General features: G+C 39.1%; 1 protein-coding gene across 2 annotated transcripts in view; it reads right to left on the bottom strand.

Moving 5' to 3' along the window:
- Positions 1-16,640, bottom strand: part of Acap2 (ArfGAP with coiled-coil, ankyrin repeat and PH domains 2) — a 91,182-nt gene that overhangs the window by 26,142 nt on the left and 48,400 nt on the right. The window contains exons 10-14 of one of the 2 annotated variants that reach the window (XM_027412887.2): positions 12,557-12,669; positions 7,481-7,501; positions 4,389-4,440; positions 2,292-2,392; positions 895-1,000 (exon numbers count right to left, since the gene is read on the bottom strand). In XM_027412887.2, coding sequence (XP_027268688.1) covers positions 895-1,000; positions 2,292-2,392; positions 4,389-4,440; positions 7,481-7,501; positions 12,557-12,669 — 393 coding nt within the window. The remainder of the gene's footprint in view (positions 1-894; positions 1,001-2,291; positions 2,393-4,388; positions 4,441-7,480; positions 7,502-12,556; positions 12,670-16,640) is intronic. The other variant, XM_027412888.2, reaches the window with a different exon arrangement.

The raw sequence follows: 16,640 nt of genomic DNA, 5'->3' as shown, positions 1-16,640 counted from the left end.
AGTGCTTGCTTAGGAAGCTTCTAATCTCATCTGCTCCTGGAAGTCCCAAGTTGCCCATGACAACCTCTGAAATATAACTTAGAAAACATTCCTACTGGCAATCTATCACTGAGTCTATGCCTCAGCCCACATCTAAAGACCCAAGAACAGTTTCATTTTTCTCAAGGCTTCAATCATGGTCTGGCCAAAGAATCTGCTGATTCTTTGGGAAGCTTTCAACTAAGAGGCAACATGGCTTTCCTTCTTTGCATTTTACTTCGTGTTAGTTTCAAACTACATAAAATTGTAAACTCACAAAATTTCATTATTAATGAAAAATATCAAAATATTTAGGAGAAACCCATTAATATGGGTTCACTTCATTTCAATCTAGGATATATACTCAAATATTAAAATAAAGACATGTTTGGATGCTGAAAGAAAAGAATAGGAAAGGGCTGGAGATACAGCTCAGTTAGAAGAGTGCTTGCATAGCATGCACAGGACCCCGAGCTTGGTCCCAAGTGCGGTATGAAATCAGGTGTGGTGGTGAACGCCTGTAACCCCAGCTCTCAGGAAGGAGAAGCAGGAGGATCGCAAATTCAAGGTCCCTGTCAGCTACTCAGTGAGTCTTAAGCAAGCCTGGGCTACATGATCCGACAAGAACGGAGGAATAAGAGAGAGGCTATAAAAAGGGGGGAAAGGTGGGTAGGGAAAGCAGGGGAAAGAAGTAAGGAAGGGAGCGAGGAAGAACATACAAAAAAAGTAAACAAAAAGGACTTAAATCTAAAATCTTAAAACATTTCAATTATATAAAATAATGTTCCATAAAAAGGATGCCATAGCCACATGCTACAAGTAAAATTTAATTCATTTAGCAGCATATCCCAGGATACTGACAACACCTCTACTAACCTCTGATTCATCGCCCTTCTCTCTGTAAGCAGTGGCAATGCTGGTCTGCACAGCCTTAATCCAGGCCTGGCGAAGCTTTTCAGAATCTGCCTGTAGCATACAACTTCTACAAGGAAGTAGCATCATTTTGTCAAACAATAAATCAGAAGGGGGGAAAAAATCCATACATTTTAGTTTTTCTCACTATGCTATTCAGTACATTTTTAAAAATTGTATGTGTATTAGTGTTTTGCCGAATATTAAGTCTGTACACTGTGTGTGTGTGTGCGTGTGTGTGTGTGTGTGTGTGTGTGGTGTGTGTGTTGTGTGTGTGTGTGTGTGTGTGTGTGTGTGTGTGGTCCCCAAAGGCCAGAAGAAGGCATGAGACCAGTTGTGAGCCATCGATGTGTGCTCTGGAAAGTGAACCCTGGTCCTTTGGAAGAGCAGCTGGTGCTCTTAACTAATGAGCCATGTCTCTAGCTGCCCAGTAATACTCTTTAGTAAAGAAAAATTTTAGTTGAAAGAAGTTGTCAACATTCATCCATCTGTAGGGCAAAGTATGATTTCGACAAAATCAAGGTACAAATGAAACAAAATTATCACTTAAAGACAAAGGACCTATCCCAATGTTAATGAGCCAAATACAGTGGTACACACCTGTAATCCCACTTCTCGAGGCTGGGAATGTTGAGTCCCAGGCCTGCCTGAGTTACTGCAGAGCAATACGAGGTCAGATCAGACTACATAAGGAAATCCTCTCAGAAGGGGAAAAGTGTGTGTGTGTGTGTGTGTGTGTGTGTGTGTGTGTGTGTATACATGCATGTGTGTGTGTGTGTGTGTGTTCTCTCATATTCCTTCTCCCTCCATCCCTTCCTCCTTTTCTCCCCACCATGTAAGCAGAACATTACAAATTTCATCTGTCACACACTTTCAATTCAACATAATATCTAAAAAATTTTCACATGGACTAGGTTTGGTGCCAGAGACTTGTAATCCCAGCTACTCAAGAGGTTGAGACAGGAGAATGCCAAGTTCAAGGCCCAGAGTTCAATTCTCACTATCACCAAGATACAAACAAAAAAGGCCACCAGGTTTTCACATAAATGTTTACATAAGGGACACATAAATAAGTTTCCAGGAAGGACAGAGCTCAGTAGTAGGTGCTTTCCTAACATGCTCATGGCCCCACTAAGTAAATAAATAGCAATTTCTACAGATTTTAAAGAATACGACACATGGAGAGAAGTTACATAAATACTTGGATATAGCATTTATAGTTGCTACTGGAATTAATTTTAAACCATTAATTCTTCTGCTACACTGATAAATTGTAAGTCAGAGCTCTCAAGTCTGGAAAGATGTTTGGGACAAACTATGGAAACATGAAAACAACTCTCAAATTCTCCCAAACGTCTTACTTCGTTGGAGAGACGACCTCAAAGCAGAAGCGGCGCTCTATGTCTTCACAGTGCTTCACCGTGCAGAGTCTGAGGTCCTCCACTACCACGGTGGGACTGTCCTGCAGCAAGGAAGCAAGCTCAGTGTTAGCAGCCCAGCTCCCAGCACTGCCAGCAACAGTAACCCCCAAATACACCCCCAACAATGGCCTCATGTAGAGATCTCTGTTTTCTCATATTGTTGCTATAGATAGAAGCTATGAAGGCCCAGAACTCATGGAGGCAGTTCCAAATTGTCCATTTAATGTGCCTCATCAAAATACTGTATGCAAATTAAATGCAGTCATTTAGAGAAAGGACTGGCCCACAATTGGCCAACAAGTAAAAAGTATTATCTCCTTGTTGGCCCTCTTCCATCCCACTGATGCCCATTACTCTTTGGGGTCCCACTCACACACAGAAAAGCTACTTTCTCCCCAGAGAGAAGTCTTTAATGAATCATGTTTTAAATAGCCCAACAAGAAACAAGAAATTGGTATATTCTTCTTGAAATTCTTACAAGAAAGAAAAAGATTTTACCACTCCCTAATTAAAATACTTGTGCAAAAACCAGAAGAAAGCACCAATGGATTAGCTACAAGGTTCGCATGAACCTGTAATTAGTGTGGCCATCTCACAGGCCAACTGGGTATCAGATGGTCATGGTGCACAGACCATCACTCAAAGGCAAAGTGAAAAGCACACTACTAATTAACAAATGGTTTTCTTCCCAGTGTCTAGCATTCTCACAAACCATCCCAGGACACCTTTCCAATACATTAAACCCCTTACCTTGAAATGAGGCCAAGAAAACAAACACATAAACACATCAGTAACAAAGTATAGGGTTGCTATCTACATTATTAAGTGTACATTTTGACTTTTATCATTTTAAAGCATTCTACACTATCACCATTGGTCCTAAGATAATGTGTTCTAAAAGACAAACTGTCTGCAGCCTCAAAATATTACTACTATGGGATGTCAGAGTTAGTCCTGCCACATAATTAACAAAAGGACTTAATAAAATGAAGGTAGTAATCCTAGTACACAAAACATCTTAAAGCTAGGAATTAAAATTTCAGAATTGGAGCTGGAGAGATGGCACAGTGGTTAAGAGTGTATAGTGCTCTGACAGAGGACAGGGTTAGGGTCAGGCAGCTCACAGCTGCCTCTTAACTCCAATTCCAGGAGGTCTGATGCCCTCTTCTGACCTCCCCAGGCACTGCACTCAAGTGTACAAATCCACACTCAAGATATATATATATATATATATATATAATATATATATACACACACACATATATACATATATTCTAGCCTTTGTATACATGGTACAGAGACATACATACAGGCGAAATACCCATACACATTCAAAGAAGCAAAAAGAAAAAGCTGTTTAAAAAGGAAGAATTCATAATCGAAGGACTAAAAAAAAAATGGCTCAGCCGTTAAGGGTCCTCACTGCTCACAGAGGACCAGAATAGGGTCACAGTACCCACATCAGCACCCATGACCACCTGGAACTCCCTCTCCAGGGGTATCAAACACCAGTGGTCTCTGTGAATACCTGCACTCACATGTACAAAGACACATACATTCTCATAATTAAAGATAGTAAAAACAATGCTGGGCACGGTGGCGCACGCCTTTAATCCCAACACTCAGGAGGCAGAGGCTGACAGATCTCTGCCAGTTGGGGGCCAGCCTGGGACACAGAGCAAGTTCCAGGCCAGTCAAGACTGCATAGGGAGATCATGCCTTAAGATAATATTCTGATGGCTCTGGGGGCATTGCAGTCACATGCACAAAGCTGCACTCTGACACACATGTACACACAAATGAAAATAGATCGTTTTTTCAAAAAGAATTCAGAATCAAATCACTCAGCCTTTAAGGATTTAGGGTTAATAGCCTCCACTCCATTCCACTTGTTGTACCTATCCAAACATAAAACCAATAATTTTGGTTTTGCATATGGATATTAATGAACTTTGGTGTTCACCAAGAAGACAAAGAGACAAAGAACTAAAACCGGAACTCCCCAGTTTTCACTGTATTGCTTAACAAAGCACATACCTTGAACTTTTTCTGGTAAACCAACTGATTGTTCTGTATGGAGAACCAGCGTCTAGATAAAGACAGACAGATTAAAGATGGCGCACACGCAGTCATTCTGGGGGTGGAAATGAAACTAGACACCCATGTCGGGTGATGGTGTTTGGAGAAGTGCACTGCTTTGTTTTCATAAACTGAGGCATGTGAGAAAACTTCTAAAAACTAAGAATAATCTGAAAAATCACAGGTTAGGGAAATAAATTAGCTATGTTTTGGTTCATTTTATGTCATAACTTTATATCTTAACAAAAGCTTTTATTTCTTCCTGCTAAGGCCATAACGATTTTAAAAGTACAAACTTACGTGTTTTTTTTTTGAGGTGCTAAAATAATATTTTTCCCTCAAATCTCTACTTTTATGATAAAGAAAATGTAAACTACAAATAAAATGTCCATTTATATTAAGATAAATGGTGCTTTCTTTTACAACCTTTTAAAAGCTAATTCAGCAAATGTTTGATCTGATCAGCAAAACAGACTAATCACTTAGAACTGTATCAAACGTTATCATAAACTTTATCACAAGCTTTATCTCATATAAGAATTCTTACTTCTCAGGCGAAGAGCGTGCTACCATATATGAACAATCCCCCCATTTCACCAACTGTTTAAATGGCTATCCTCATCACTGTTAAGTTATTAGGAAAACAATTTGCTCACAATCTTCTTTAGAAAAATGGCTGGCAATGCAAGTCATATGCACTAATTCTAATTTATTAAAATAATAAAAAGAACTAAAGACATAACAAAAAAAAATCACAGCCAAAAGCCATTCATAAAGAAAGCAAGACTTCTCACAAGCAGGAAAAGTGAACAGTACTTGAGTTATTTTTAAATTAGTTTTATATGAGATGACTTTTTAATATAAACATTAGTTATTAATCTATTAGCAGATAGAGATTCTACCTTTTCATTGACAGTAATACAAATTACTAGAAATTATATTTAGGTGCTTTGAATTTCTATTTTCAAATTTTTAATTATTTCTCCAAAGCTGAGAAAGAGCCCCGAAGACACTTTGGGGGTTTTAGGCCGTTTACTGGGTGGGTGCGTTTTCTTGACACTTAAAAGTGTATCACCTTTTTCATTGAGAGAGTTTGTTAAGTAAGCATCTAAATAAAATAAAGTGGTGTGCCGCTGAATGCAAATCAACAGACCAGAAAAGGAAGAACTTCCAAGGCTCTGGTTTGGGGACAGGCAGCCGGTTAGAAGTGTTAGAGGAAATTCCTACACACAACCAAGTGGTGCACCCTGCCACATGGATGACATGCAATGGAGACAATCTCTGAATGTAAATAGAACATTGTTTGTAAATTCATTTGAGGAGGGTGAACTCTGTTAATAAAAATGTATAGGTTGTCTATCTTACATAGCTTGAGAAAAACAGTTCTATTAAATAACGGGAAGACATCCATATAAAAATGCAAACTTGTCATGCTTCTGAGGTCCTCAAAAGGTATTTTTTCTTTTGATCTGGCCCATCTTAGGACAGTGCTCTCTAGAAACACTACTACTAATAATATAGTAGTAGTAGTAAATGCTGCTATCGGATCGGGGAGACTGTTCCCTTCAGTTATTAACCTTATGGAGCCTAGGAATCTCTGAAGTTCAGGTTCCCCAATATTTATCTGCTTCTGGGTGACATTCTTACATCATCGGATTTATAAAACACTTAGAAAAGACAATACAAATTTCTCTTCATTTGCTACTTGCTTAAAGAAAGCATAATACATCATAGATAGCAGAAATGGAATTACAAAGATGTGTTTGTCTGACACGATCTTCCTTCCGCTACCATTAGAAACGCACATCAAACACCAACCAGAACCTCAACTAGGCGCCTAAAGGTAATGACATATATGTGTGCGTATCTGGGGAGTCCACGCATGTGCTCTAGTGTGCATGCACATATATGTAGATGCAGGTAGAGTCCAGAGGACAACCATGGGGATCATCCTTAGGGCACTGCCCAACTCCTTTGAGACAAAGTCTCTTATACTCACAAACTGGGTTAGACCAGCTGCTGGCCATTGAGCCCTAGGGACCTACCTATCTCCCCCTCTTCAGTGCACCTGGCATTTGTGTGGGGGAATATAAGAGATCAAATTCAGGTCCTCATATGTGCAAGGCAAGCACTTTACTGACTGAGCTCTCTCTCCAACCAATGGAATAGAGTTTTTCATTGTTCCTATAAGATAATCCTAGTGACTATTAATATTTACAAGAAAGGGAAAGTGTGATGAACAGCTCACAGCTTATGAATTATACACACACACACAAATACTTAATATTTGAAGCACTTGGTACAGGGAATTTTAAAGTACTACAGAAACCATAACTAGAGCCAAGAGACAAGTTTTAGAAAGCAACATGGTAACATAGTCTAGAAGACTGAAAACTAGAGCACAAATTTTTTAAGATCAATTTATTTAATGTATATGAGTGCTCTATCTGCATATTTGTCTTTTGCCAGAAGAGGGCATCAGATCTCATTAGAGATGGTAGTGAGCCAACATGTGGGTGCTGGGAATTGAACTCAGAACCTCTGGAAGAGCAACCAGTGCTCTTAACTGTGAGCCATCTCTCCAGCCCAAGGCTAATTTCTTAAGTGTAAGAAAAGACACATTTTGTATCTCTCTCAAATAAAAGTAATTTAGTATAATTTAGACCAATGTATTATACTTATTTTTTTAAAAAATAAATACTACTAAATGTCAAGGAGAACTTCCACGTGACAAAATTTAGGTCAAATGGGGAAAAATAAATTTATAAAAACTAAATATATTTTACTATGTTTGATCTTAGTATCAAAAATATTGGCAAAAGTCAATTGTCCTTTCCCAATTCAAATCAACCGAGGACATGGGCAATTAAAAGGTACAATTCTCTTCCTCAAATAAATTCTTATATTTTCTTTCCAATTTAGAGCTTAAGGAGATTTTTTTTTTTTTTTTGTCCATTGCAAGTAATCCACCTGAAAACGGGTTAATCAGGCTTTCTCGTGCTACAGAGGAAATTGGATAAGAGGAGGGAGGGCAGGAAGCTATTTGGTACCTGATATGATCGGGCTTTTTCCTGTCATGTGAAAAAATGGGCAGGGTTAAAACAAAAGGGAAAGGTGTAAAAGAAAGAAAATGCAAATGCGCAAATAAGCAAAGAACCAGCATGATACAAAAATAAGAAAAAAAAATTAAAGAAACAAGCTTAAGCTAACAACCTAACAATGCAGTCAAAGAATTCATGTGTTTTATTTATGTATTATAAATATATACATTTTATAACATTTCAATTCTTAAGAAACTGAAATATTTTGAAAATATTTGAATTTTTATGTTACTATTACCTTATACACCTATCATAAGCCTCTATGCTTATAACTCGAAAATACAGATAGTATTGTGCCACACCTTAATATTAAGCTGTGCCTGGAAGGCAAGAGGAAAAATCACTGAATGTTTACCTACAGAAGCCTTAAGCAAATAAAAAACTTTTTGGAAAGAAAGTGAGGTTACTAATTAAGAATTTCAAAGATCATAATAAAGTAATGACTGATAAAGCTCCAACCTACCTATATCCGTCTTCATCATCAAATGATAAGAGACTCTAAGGCCATATATAAATGTAACTCCTTTATTGTTTTTAGGGGAGTAGGAAGGTGGAGACAGGGCTTGGCTGTGTAGTCTAGGCTGAGCTTGCACCCATAATCCTCCTTCCTCCCCCTCCCAGGTTCTGGGACCACAGGTATGCACACTCTACCCAGCAGACTCATATTTGGTCTATGTACACACTTCTTACTTTAAAACAAAAGGCCAAAAAAAAAAAAAAACATTTTTATTGGGCTGGAGAGATGGCTCAGAGGTTAAGAGCACTGGACTGCTCTTCCAGAGGTCCTGAGTTCAATTCCCAGCACCACATGGTGGCTCACAACCATCTATAATGAGATCTGGTGCCCTCTTCTGGTGGGCAGGCAAATATGCAAACAGAACACTGTATATGTAATAAAAATAAGTAAATAAATTTTAAAAAACATTTTTATCTGTACCAACAGTATATAGGACATTTTGCTTTAAATTTTTGTATAATACATTTTATGCACTGGGTTATATTTTCTGATCAAACAAAGGAGTCTGCTTCTTTTATTAGCCTTTTCAACTTAATGCTGAATTATGTTAAAAGTTATTTTCCCTGTTGTCTTCTTTCCAAATTCATTGTGAGACAAAAAAGAGAAAGGTTCCAATGTTTACAGTCTGAATTGAAACTGCCATACTGAGAAAATGACTTAAGAAAGCTCACTGTTGCAGACCTTACATGCACCCTCAGTCCCTTGGTGTCAGTGTAGTGCTTGGTTCTAGGACACAATCGCATGTACCCACATCTGTAGATGCTCAACTTTCCAAGATAAAATGCAGCATTTGTATAGAATCATAAATGTGAACTCTCACACATAAGTGTGTGTAAAGGAGAGACAGACGAGAAGGAGAGAGGGAGGGGGAAAGGAGAGAGAGAGTGTGTGTTTGAGAGTTTGTATGTGTGTGTGTGCACGTGCATGTATGAGTGTGTATGTGTGTGTATGTGTGTGTATATGTGTGTCTGTGTGCATGTGAGTGTATATGAGTGTGTATGTGTGTGCATATGTGTATGTGCATGTGAGTGTGTGTGAGTGTGTATGTGAGTGTGTGTGAGTGAGTGTGTATGTGTATGAGTGAGTATGTGAGTGTGTGTGCATGTGTGTGTGTGTGTCTGTGTCTGTGTGTGTGTGTGTGTGTGTGTGTGTGTGTGTGTGTGTGTGTGTGAGTGCGTGTGTCGGAAAGACTTGCCATGCTGCCCTCTCTGTGATCCGGTGATTCCCCACCTGGGCCTTGAATTAAGTGAGTTCATTCACCCTGGATTTACTGACAACTGCTACTATACTGTAAATGCTATGTAAATAGTATTGTTGCATTGTTTACAGAATAATTATAACAAAAAACCTCCATGTTAAATGCAGAGTTGGTTTTTCCCAAAATTGTTGATTCTCAGTTGGGTGAGTCCTTAAGTGTAAGGTCAGGATAACTTGTATATATGCTGCGGTGCCACAAACAAGATATCTGGGATCTAGCAGGAGCATGACTGGCAGTGCATAAAAGACATGAGAGCCATCTGCTCTCTCACACAAAACATAATTATCATGCTACACTATCCAATACCAGACACTGCTTTTAAAGGGGAAGTATGATTTATGAAACATGAATGGGATTATTTTTTAACATTTGGGAATTCTTAGTCACATTCACATGTCCCTCAGGATGGAGCTCCTTGATAGCTAATGCTGATAATATGGCATAATTTCATAAAATCATCAACAAGAACAAATGCATCATTATATGATTGGTACCTATGGTAGCTACAAAAAAAAGGGGGAAACTTTCCTTGAAACTAATCAAACAATACTTTTTTAAAAAATATGTAAGCAGTAAGTAGGAAAGCTTAGTATCTGAAGAGGGGGATTCTAAGATGGTCTTTTGGTTTGGTTTGCTTTGATTTTGGTTTTTCGAGACAGAGCTTCTCTGTGTTAACTTTGGAGCCTGTCCTGGAACCAGTTCTATAGACCAGGCTGGCCTCAAACTCACAGAGATCTGCCTGCCTCTGACTCTCCAATGCTGGGATTAAAGGCGTGCGCCACCACTGCCTGGCCTCTGAGATGTTTTTAATATTAAGGAATATATAGTCTTATTCAGAGAAGCCAGATGTATTATAATAAATTAGATGGAAAATAATTCATAAGACACTAAACCAAACATGGATGAAAGAAAATTATTTGCATGTCCTGAGATTAGATATTTGATAAGCCTCTTCACTGCTCTTTCTTCTCCTGTTCATATAATTCCTTTCTGCTATATTTTGCATATGATCCGGTCCCCCCCAAAGGTTCTGCACTAGATCTGGCTCACTAGGATGGTGGAATCCTTGGAGACGGGGCCATGTGCTGGGTGACTACATCATTGAGGACACTGCCTGTGCAAGGGATCAGTGAGAGTCACCCGAAGTAAGATATTGATCATTTTCCTTCCTGCTCTTTGGCTTCCTGTCTCAAGATAAGATCTCAGCCACACAGCTCTGCTACTGAAACCCAGCCCCTCAACTGAGTCATCCAATCTTTAATTCCCAGACTACAAAACCATGAGAAAATAAATCCTTCTTTGTCGCTTTCATCTCAATAAATCTCCCTGCCCTTGCTGATTGCACAGGTCACAGGCAGCCCTTGAACCAGCGGCTTCATTTCTGACCTAGCCCATCTACAACGGGACATTTATAGCTACTCCGTACTCAATCTTGCTTTTGTTTTAGTATCAATGCCAGTTAATATGATTCATAAAACAAATAATAAGAAAGAAAAGGTCCACATTTGATTGATTTTATTCTACTGCTCTGAACAGCAACTGAATTCCCCACTAAGACTAGCTGAGCTGAGCTTTGGAGTCTGATGAGATCACATTTCTCACTAGAGTGGTTCAGGGAAATCCATTTTTTTTTTTCTTGCTAACACAATGGTTATGTTTCTAGGGATTTATTGTATTTTGGCTTTTGTTTTCTTAATATTTAAGGAGTTGTAAATCTGAAGGTTAAATTTCAATTCTAACATTACACTATAACACCACACTGGCTGGATAATCTTATAAAATTACTGCACTCTGGTTGTTTCTAGTTTCCTACACTAGCTATAGAATTTGCCAATAAGGACTTAAAAGACCGTTGTTTTACATTTCAGCTCACGAAACACAATTTTAATTTTCCACTTTCACTGAATAATAACTAGATAACATCACTATAGCTTATCCTCCAGTACCCAGGTTTCTTTTAAAAGTTCTATATAACTCAGAGCCTTAATATTAAATATCTTTATTCTTTCCAGATTATTCACTGCCATATGAAGAAAATTTTTCTTCAAATAAAACCATGTACCATTTAGATTTACTACAACATCAAATACTAACGAAATGCTCAATAAACCATTGACATTTAAAAATGTCACTGATGCTTTTGAACTTCAACACCAAGAAATCTAAGGAAGTGCAATCAGAACCCATCTCAATACAGCAGTGAGGTTCCCATTTAAATTAACACAATGTACACCAACGAACTACTGAGGAGACACTATCTATTTTAGTAGGTTCATCTTAAGGAGCATCTCCATCACTGGGTGAATGCAAAACCTGCTCTTAATACAGAGGAAGACATTTCAGCCGACCATGCAATAGCAAATCAATTACCCAGAACACAGATACTACTCTCAATTATTTATTATAAAATTGTCCTCTTTGGATTTAAACAAAAAGGAAAAAAAAAAAAGGTATCCGTAAGTAAAGATCAATCACTAACATGCAGAAGGATGGCCCTGACCCAAGATACCTTTCAATGCTATTAGGTATGAGAAACAGTAAAAATATTTTGTATTTTCTTTCTGTTTTGTTTAGCAATTTTTGATACAAGATCGTACTATATAACCAAAGCTAGTAAGGAACTGAAAATCCTCCTGCCTTCACCTCCTGATAGGATTAAAGGTGCCCTCCCCCATGACACCTGGCTATAATTTCATTCTTATAAGATATTTTATATTTCATAAAAATTAATTAAGCCCACCTGGGCTTAAGACTCACAAGTAAATTTTACTTTGGGGGACAGGGTTGAGACAGGATTTCTTTGGATAGCCCTGGCTGTCCTGGAACTAGCTCTTTATCCCAGACTGGCCTCAAACTCAGAGATCCACATGTCTCTGCCTCCTATATCTGGGATTAAAGGCTTTTGCCACCACCATCTAGCCACAAGTAAATTCTTAATAAAAGAAAATAAAAATGTATGTGTGTGTGTATATATATATACATACATACATATATACATACATACATACATATATAAATCATTACAGACCACACATTAACAAATTCTAGTTTTTTCCTCCAAGCCTTAAGTTTCAAATCTAAAAATCTGTGTTTTCACTTTCCTGACCCTTATGACTCAGTGAACTATATTAAACCAAGTTAATAAAGAATTTGTAGAATTTAGATAGTTCTGGGGGGAAAGAGTTGCCAATTACAAGGAAAGGCATAAAGGCAAACGTTAAAATCAAGACTAATGATTGAAGTCCGTTACCTGTTCCACGTTTTGAAGGCATTGCTGGCTCGCTTGAAGAGATACCCTTCCATGACAATGCCATTCGCAGCGTCTACGTTATACTCTAGCTTGGAGTCATCACTGGAGAAGTCCTAAACAAGATACATGAGTTCAGACAACTGTGTTCCCAGCAAAAGAAATGTATCCAGGGAAAGAGCTTTAAAAAGTTTGCAGTAAGTCGCACACAAACACAGGATGCTGGGAACCAAACTTTGGCTCTCTGCAAATGCAGCAAGCACTCTTAACTTTGAGGCCATCTTTCTAGCCCTGGAAGCCAGACTTATACTGTCTGGAGAGCTCTTCTGCAGAAATTGGATGACACTTAGCTGTGAGAAACCAGTGTTAGAGGGGAAGTGAGTGAGAATCAACCTGGGGCTTTCTAACATGAATATGCTAAAACATGAAAAGGAAATAGGCTGAATTAAGAATTATATTTTGAATTCCTGGTATCTTTTAAATTTTAAGCATAAAAAGCCAACCTATAAATGAAATATATTTCTACATATTTTTTCCTTGGAAAAAAATAAAAACACTAGTCCCTTCTTTAAAACTATGTGTACATCTATTTTTTAAATTCACATTACTTTGTGTCTGTGCATGTGCACACACGTGCAAGCATGTGTACCTGCATGTGAGGTGCCGAAACCGAACTCAGTACGACAGACAAGAGCTCTGCTCCAGCACACATACCCCAGCAGTCCTTTACAGCAGAGCCCAGCAAGTCAGTAATAGACGTAACTGAGTTTTGCAACATGTGTGTATTTACAAGTGCATACATGATCATCTGTGCACGTGTGTGTGCGTGTGAAGGCAGGGGTCAACACTAAGGATCTTCCTCTGCTGCACTCTACCTTATGTTTTGAGACAGGTTCTTTCAATAAACCTGGAGCTCACTGATTTTTCAAGACCAGCTGGCAAGCAAGCTCCAGGGGTCCACCTAGCTCCAATTCCCCAGCACTGGTAGTGCAGATGTAGGCCACAACTCCCAGCCTTTTATAAGGCTGCTAGGAGCCGACTACAGGTCCTCACGCTGACACAGCACACACACTACCAAATGAGCATCTCCCTAGCCCTGACCTTTCCAACATCTTTAAAGGGTTCTCGTGCTTTTAGGTTTTAAATTTTAAATCAGCACAGAGTTCATTATGACATACTCATATGTGTAGATCTCATTTACTTAGTACTAATATATTAGTCTAGATTCCACATTTGAGAAAGAACTTACTATTTATCTTTCTGACACTCGCCAATTCTGTTCCCACTTCTATCCATCTTCCTGCAAATGACGTAATTTTATTCTTCTTTAAGGCTAAATGAAACTGTGCACAACTGCATGGACATGTGACATTTTCTTTAGCCATATGTTTGGTGAAGACACCTGGGTGGCTTCACATCTTGGCCACAGAGAACAGCAGCAATTAACTTGAGTGTGCAGGTGTCTCTGCCAAGTGCTTCCCTTGTATACTTCAGGTGCAGGCCCAGGTACAGCTGTGTCACATGGTGGGTTTTTACTTGCTTGGGAGTTTGTAGCATCTGTAGGCTCTTAGAAATCGAGCATAAATAATGGGGCTGGGAGTACAGCTCAATGGCAGTGTGCTTGTCCAGCATGGGCAAAGCCACATTACACTCCCAGCACCAAAATAGTAATAACACAAAACAAAAGTGAAATTTCCGGGGATGTTCAATGCACTGTAAACCTGTATTCTCAACTTCTTCTTGAGATTTATGAGTACACAGGTGTAACACAATGCAGTGGGTTCCATAGTAAGCAGCTCGTAATAGTGGACGCAATATTGCTGCTGGAATCTCTGGGAACACACTCATGACCTGGCAGTTAGGAGGGGACACTCAAAGGCAACTGGAAGAAGGGAAAACTGGAAGACAAAGAGGTTAACAGAACAAGGACATCTGGCTTTCTGGAGAACCGGGCTTTCCTGCAGGGCCTAGGAAACAGATGGCTCAATTAAGAAGGGTGAGTGAAGGGAGCTAGCAAAAGCCTCCCCACCAAACCTTTGGCAAGTGAGAGTCAAAGACCATCATCTGCACTACCATTCAAGACTACCGCAAAGGTCCTAGTCAACGGGAGCATGCAAAACAGTGAAGGTGGAAAGAAAGCAAGCAGCACACTGACTTAGGGAGGGGACGCTGTACACAGAACACTCAAAAGGATTCAGAGAGAAATCAGTATCGAGAGCATTAGTGGGACTGCTGGGTATAAATCAATACAGGGAGAACATTAGTGAAACTGCTGGGTATAAATCAATACAGGGAGATCAATCTCACCCAAATATAACAGAGACGAACGAACAGTGACTTTCTAAAGGGAGCAGTTACAGGAACATTTGTAATGTAAGTGTCTGGGAATAAGTCTAACCAAAGGTATGTAAGAAAAATCACAAAACTTTATGCAAATCATTAGAGAAAGTTTAAACAGAAGGTAGACTAAAACTATGACACAGAAATTATTATAAAATAAGCAGGCTTGCTTTCTCATAGATTCAATATAACCTTGATCAGAATCCCAAAAGTGGTTTTTGTTTGTTTGTTTTTTCAAATTAGTTACTACGTTGTGTATACTGGGGGAGGACTAACAAATGCCACAGCATGAAGGTCGGAGGACAACTTTGTTTCAGAGACTGACCCGGACTACCAGGTTAGTGTCGCAAGCGCTGTACCCATTGAGTCACCTCCCCAGCTCTTATCACAGAATAAAATTACTCCTGGGGTTTGAATGTTTACAAAACTCAGTCTGCAGAGAGAAGGGGGAGGGAGCTCTGCTTTCTCATACACGAAGAGCTACTATAAAGCTGATAACAACTGGGACGACAATGTGTTGGGATGATTCTGACAAAATGACCGTGGGATAGAAAGGACAGAGGAGGAGTGGGGTGTAACACGTGCTGCAGCACTGAGCGTTAGAGGAAGAGGCTTGCTAACTAACTCACCAAGAGCAACCATCCATCCAGGGGAGGGAGGAGCAGATCTCTATCCCACTACACACAAGAACCCAGTTACACTCAAATTAAAGAGCTGAATGCCAGGGCTGAGGACGCAGCTCAGTGGCAAAGCACCTGCCCATCATACATGAGGCCAGGGCTCAATCCCCAGCACACGACAAAAAAGCAAACAAAGCAAAGATATAAACATGGAAGCAAAGCCACATGGGAGAGTTGTTTGTGAGCTTTGTGATGGTAACTGCTGAACAAGTAACAAAAGGGCCGGGCAAGGGCATGAAAACCTAAAACACATGTATCTAGAATAAAGGAAGCACTTGATCATCAGTTAGGAAACCTGGCAGTAAAAAGGAAGAACGGAGAACAGACATTCACAAACAGGGACCACAGATGACTGGAAGATACAATCACTAGTCACTAATGATGCATGGATGGAAACTGCAATGTGACGGCCACATCCACAGTGCAGTGATGAGGGCATTAGGGAGCCTCGGCGCTGCCTGTCAGCATCCTCGACACAGTGAGCATTTGCACACTGCCTGATACAGCAGCTCTGCTCCATTAGTGTTAGTGTGAACATCTCTCCAAAGACATGCAAAGGCACGGGCAGGACATATAAAGGCATTCACAGTATTGCTATTTCTCACACTGATTAATGCAGTTATTAAAATGTACATCAGAAGTGTTTTCCCTGAAATTTTAGTTGACTTGGGTTTTTTTTTTTTTTTTGGTTTGTTTGTTTGCTTTACCTGTAATGCAGCCTGTGTCAGCATTTGGGGACAGAGAAAGTATTCACAATGAGTAAAAACAGCATTATTTTCTTAAAGGAAAACAGTTGTGTATTGTTTAAAGTCAAATAATCTCATATTTGATAATTTACCAGTTTGAGACCTTCAGTATGATACTGAACTATGTATACAATAAAATATTAAAAATATATTCAATTTAATCAGCAGTCACATATTTCTGAAAACACAATTTGTCATTTTACTAAAAAATGATTGATTCCACTTTTAGCAATCATTTGACAGTAATGCCATTAAAACAAGCTAGTCATCAAAATGCCATGTTGTGTGCCCTAAACACAAAGAAGAGCCAGGCATGGTAAT

This window comes from Cricetulus griseus, chromosome 4 (assembly GCF_003668045.3).
Source record: "Cricetulus griseus strain 17A/GY chromosome 4, alternate assembly CriGri-PICRH-1.0, whole genome shotgun sequence".
NCBI lineage: Eukaryota > Metazoa > Chordata > Mammalia > Rodentia > Cricetidae > Cricetulus > Cricetulus griseus.
Note: the sequence above shows the minus strand (reverse complement) of the source record. Positions and strands in the feature narration are given on the sequence as shown.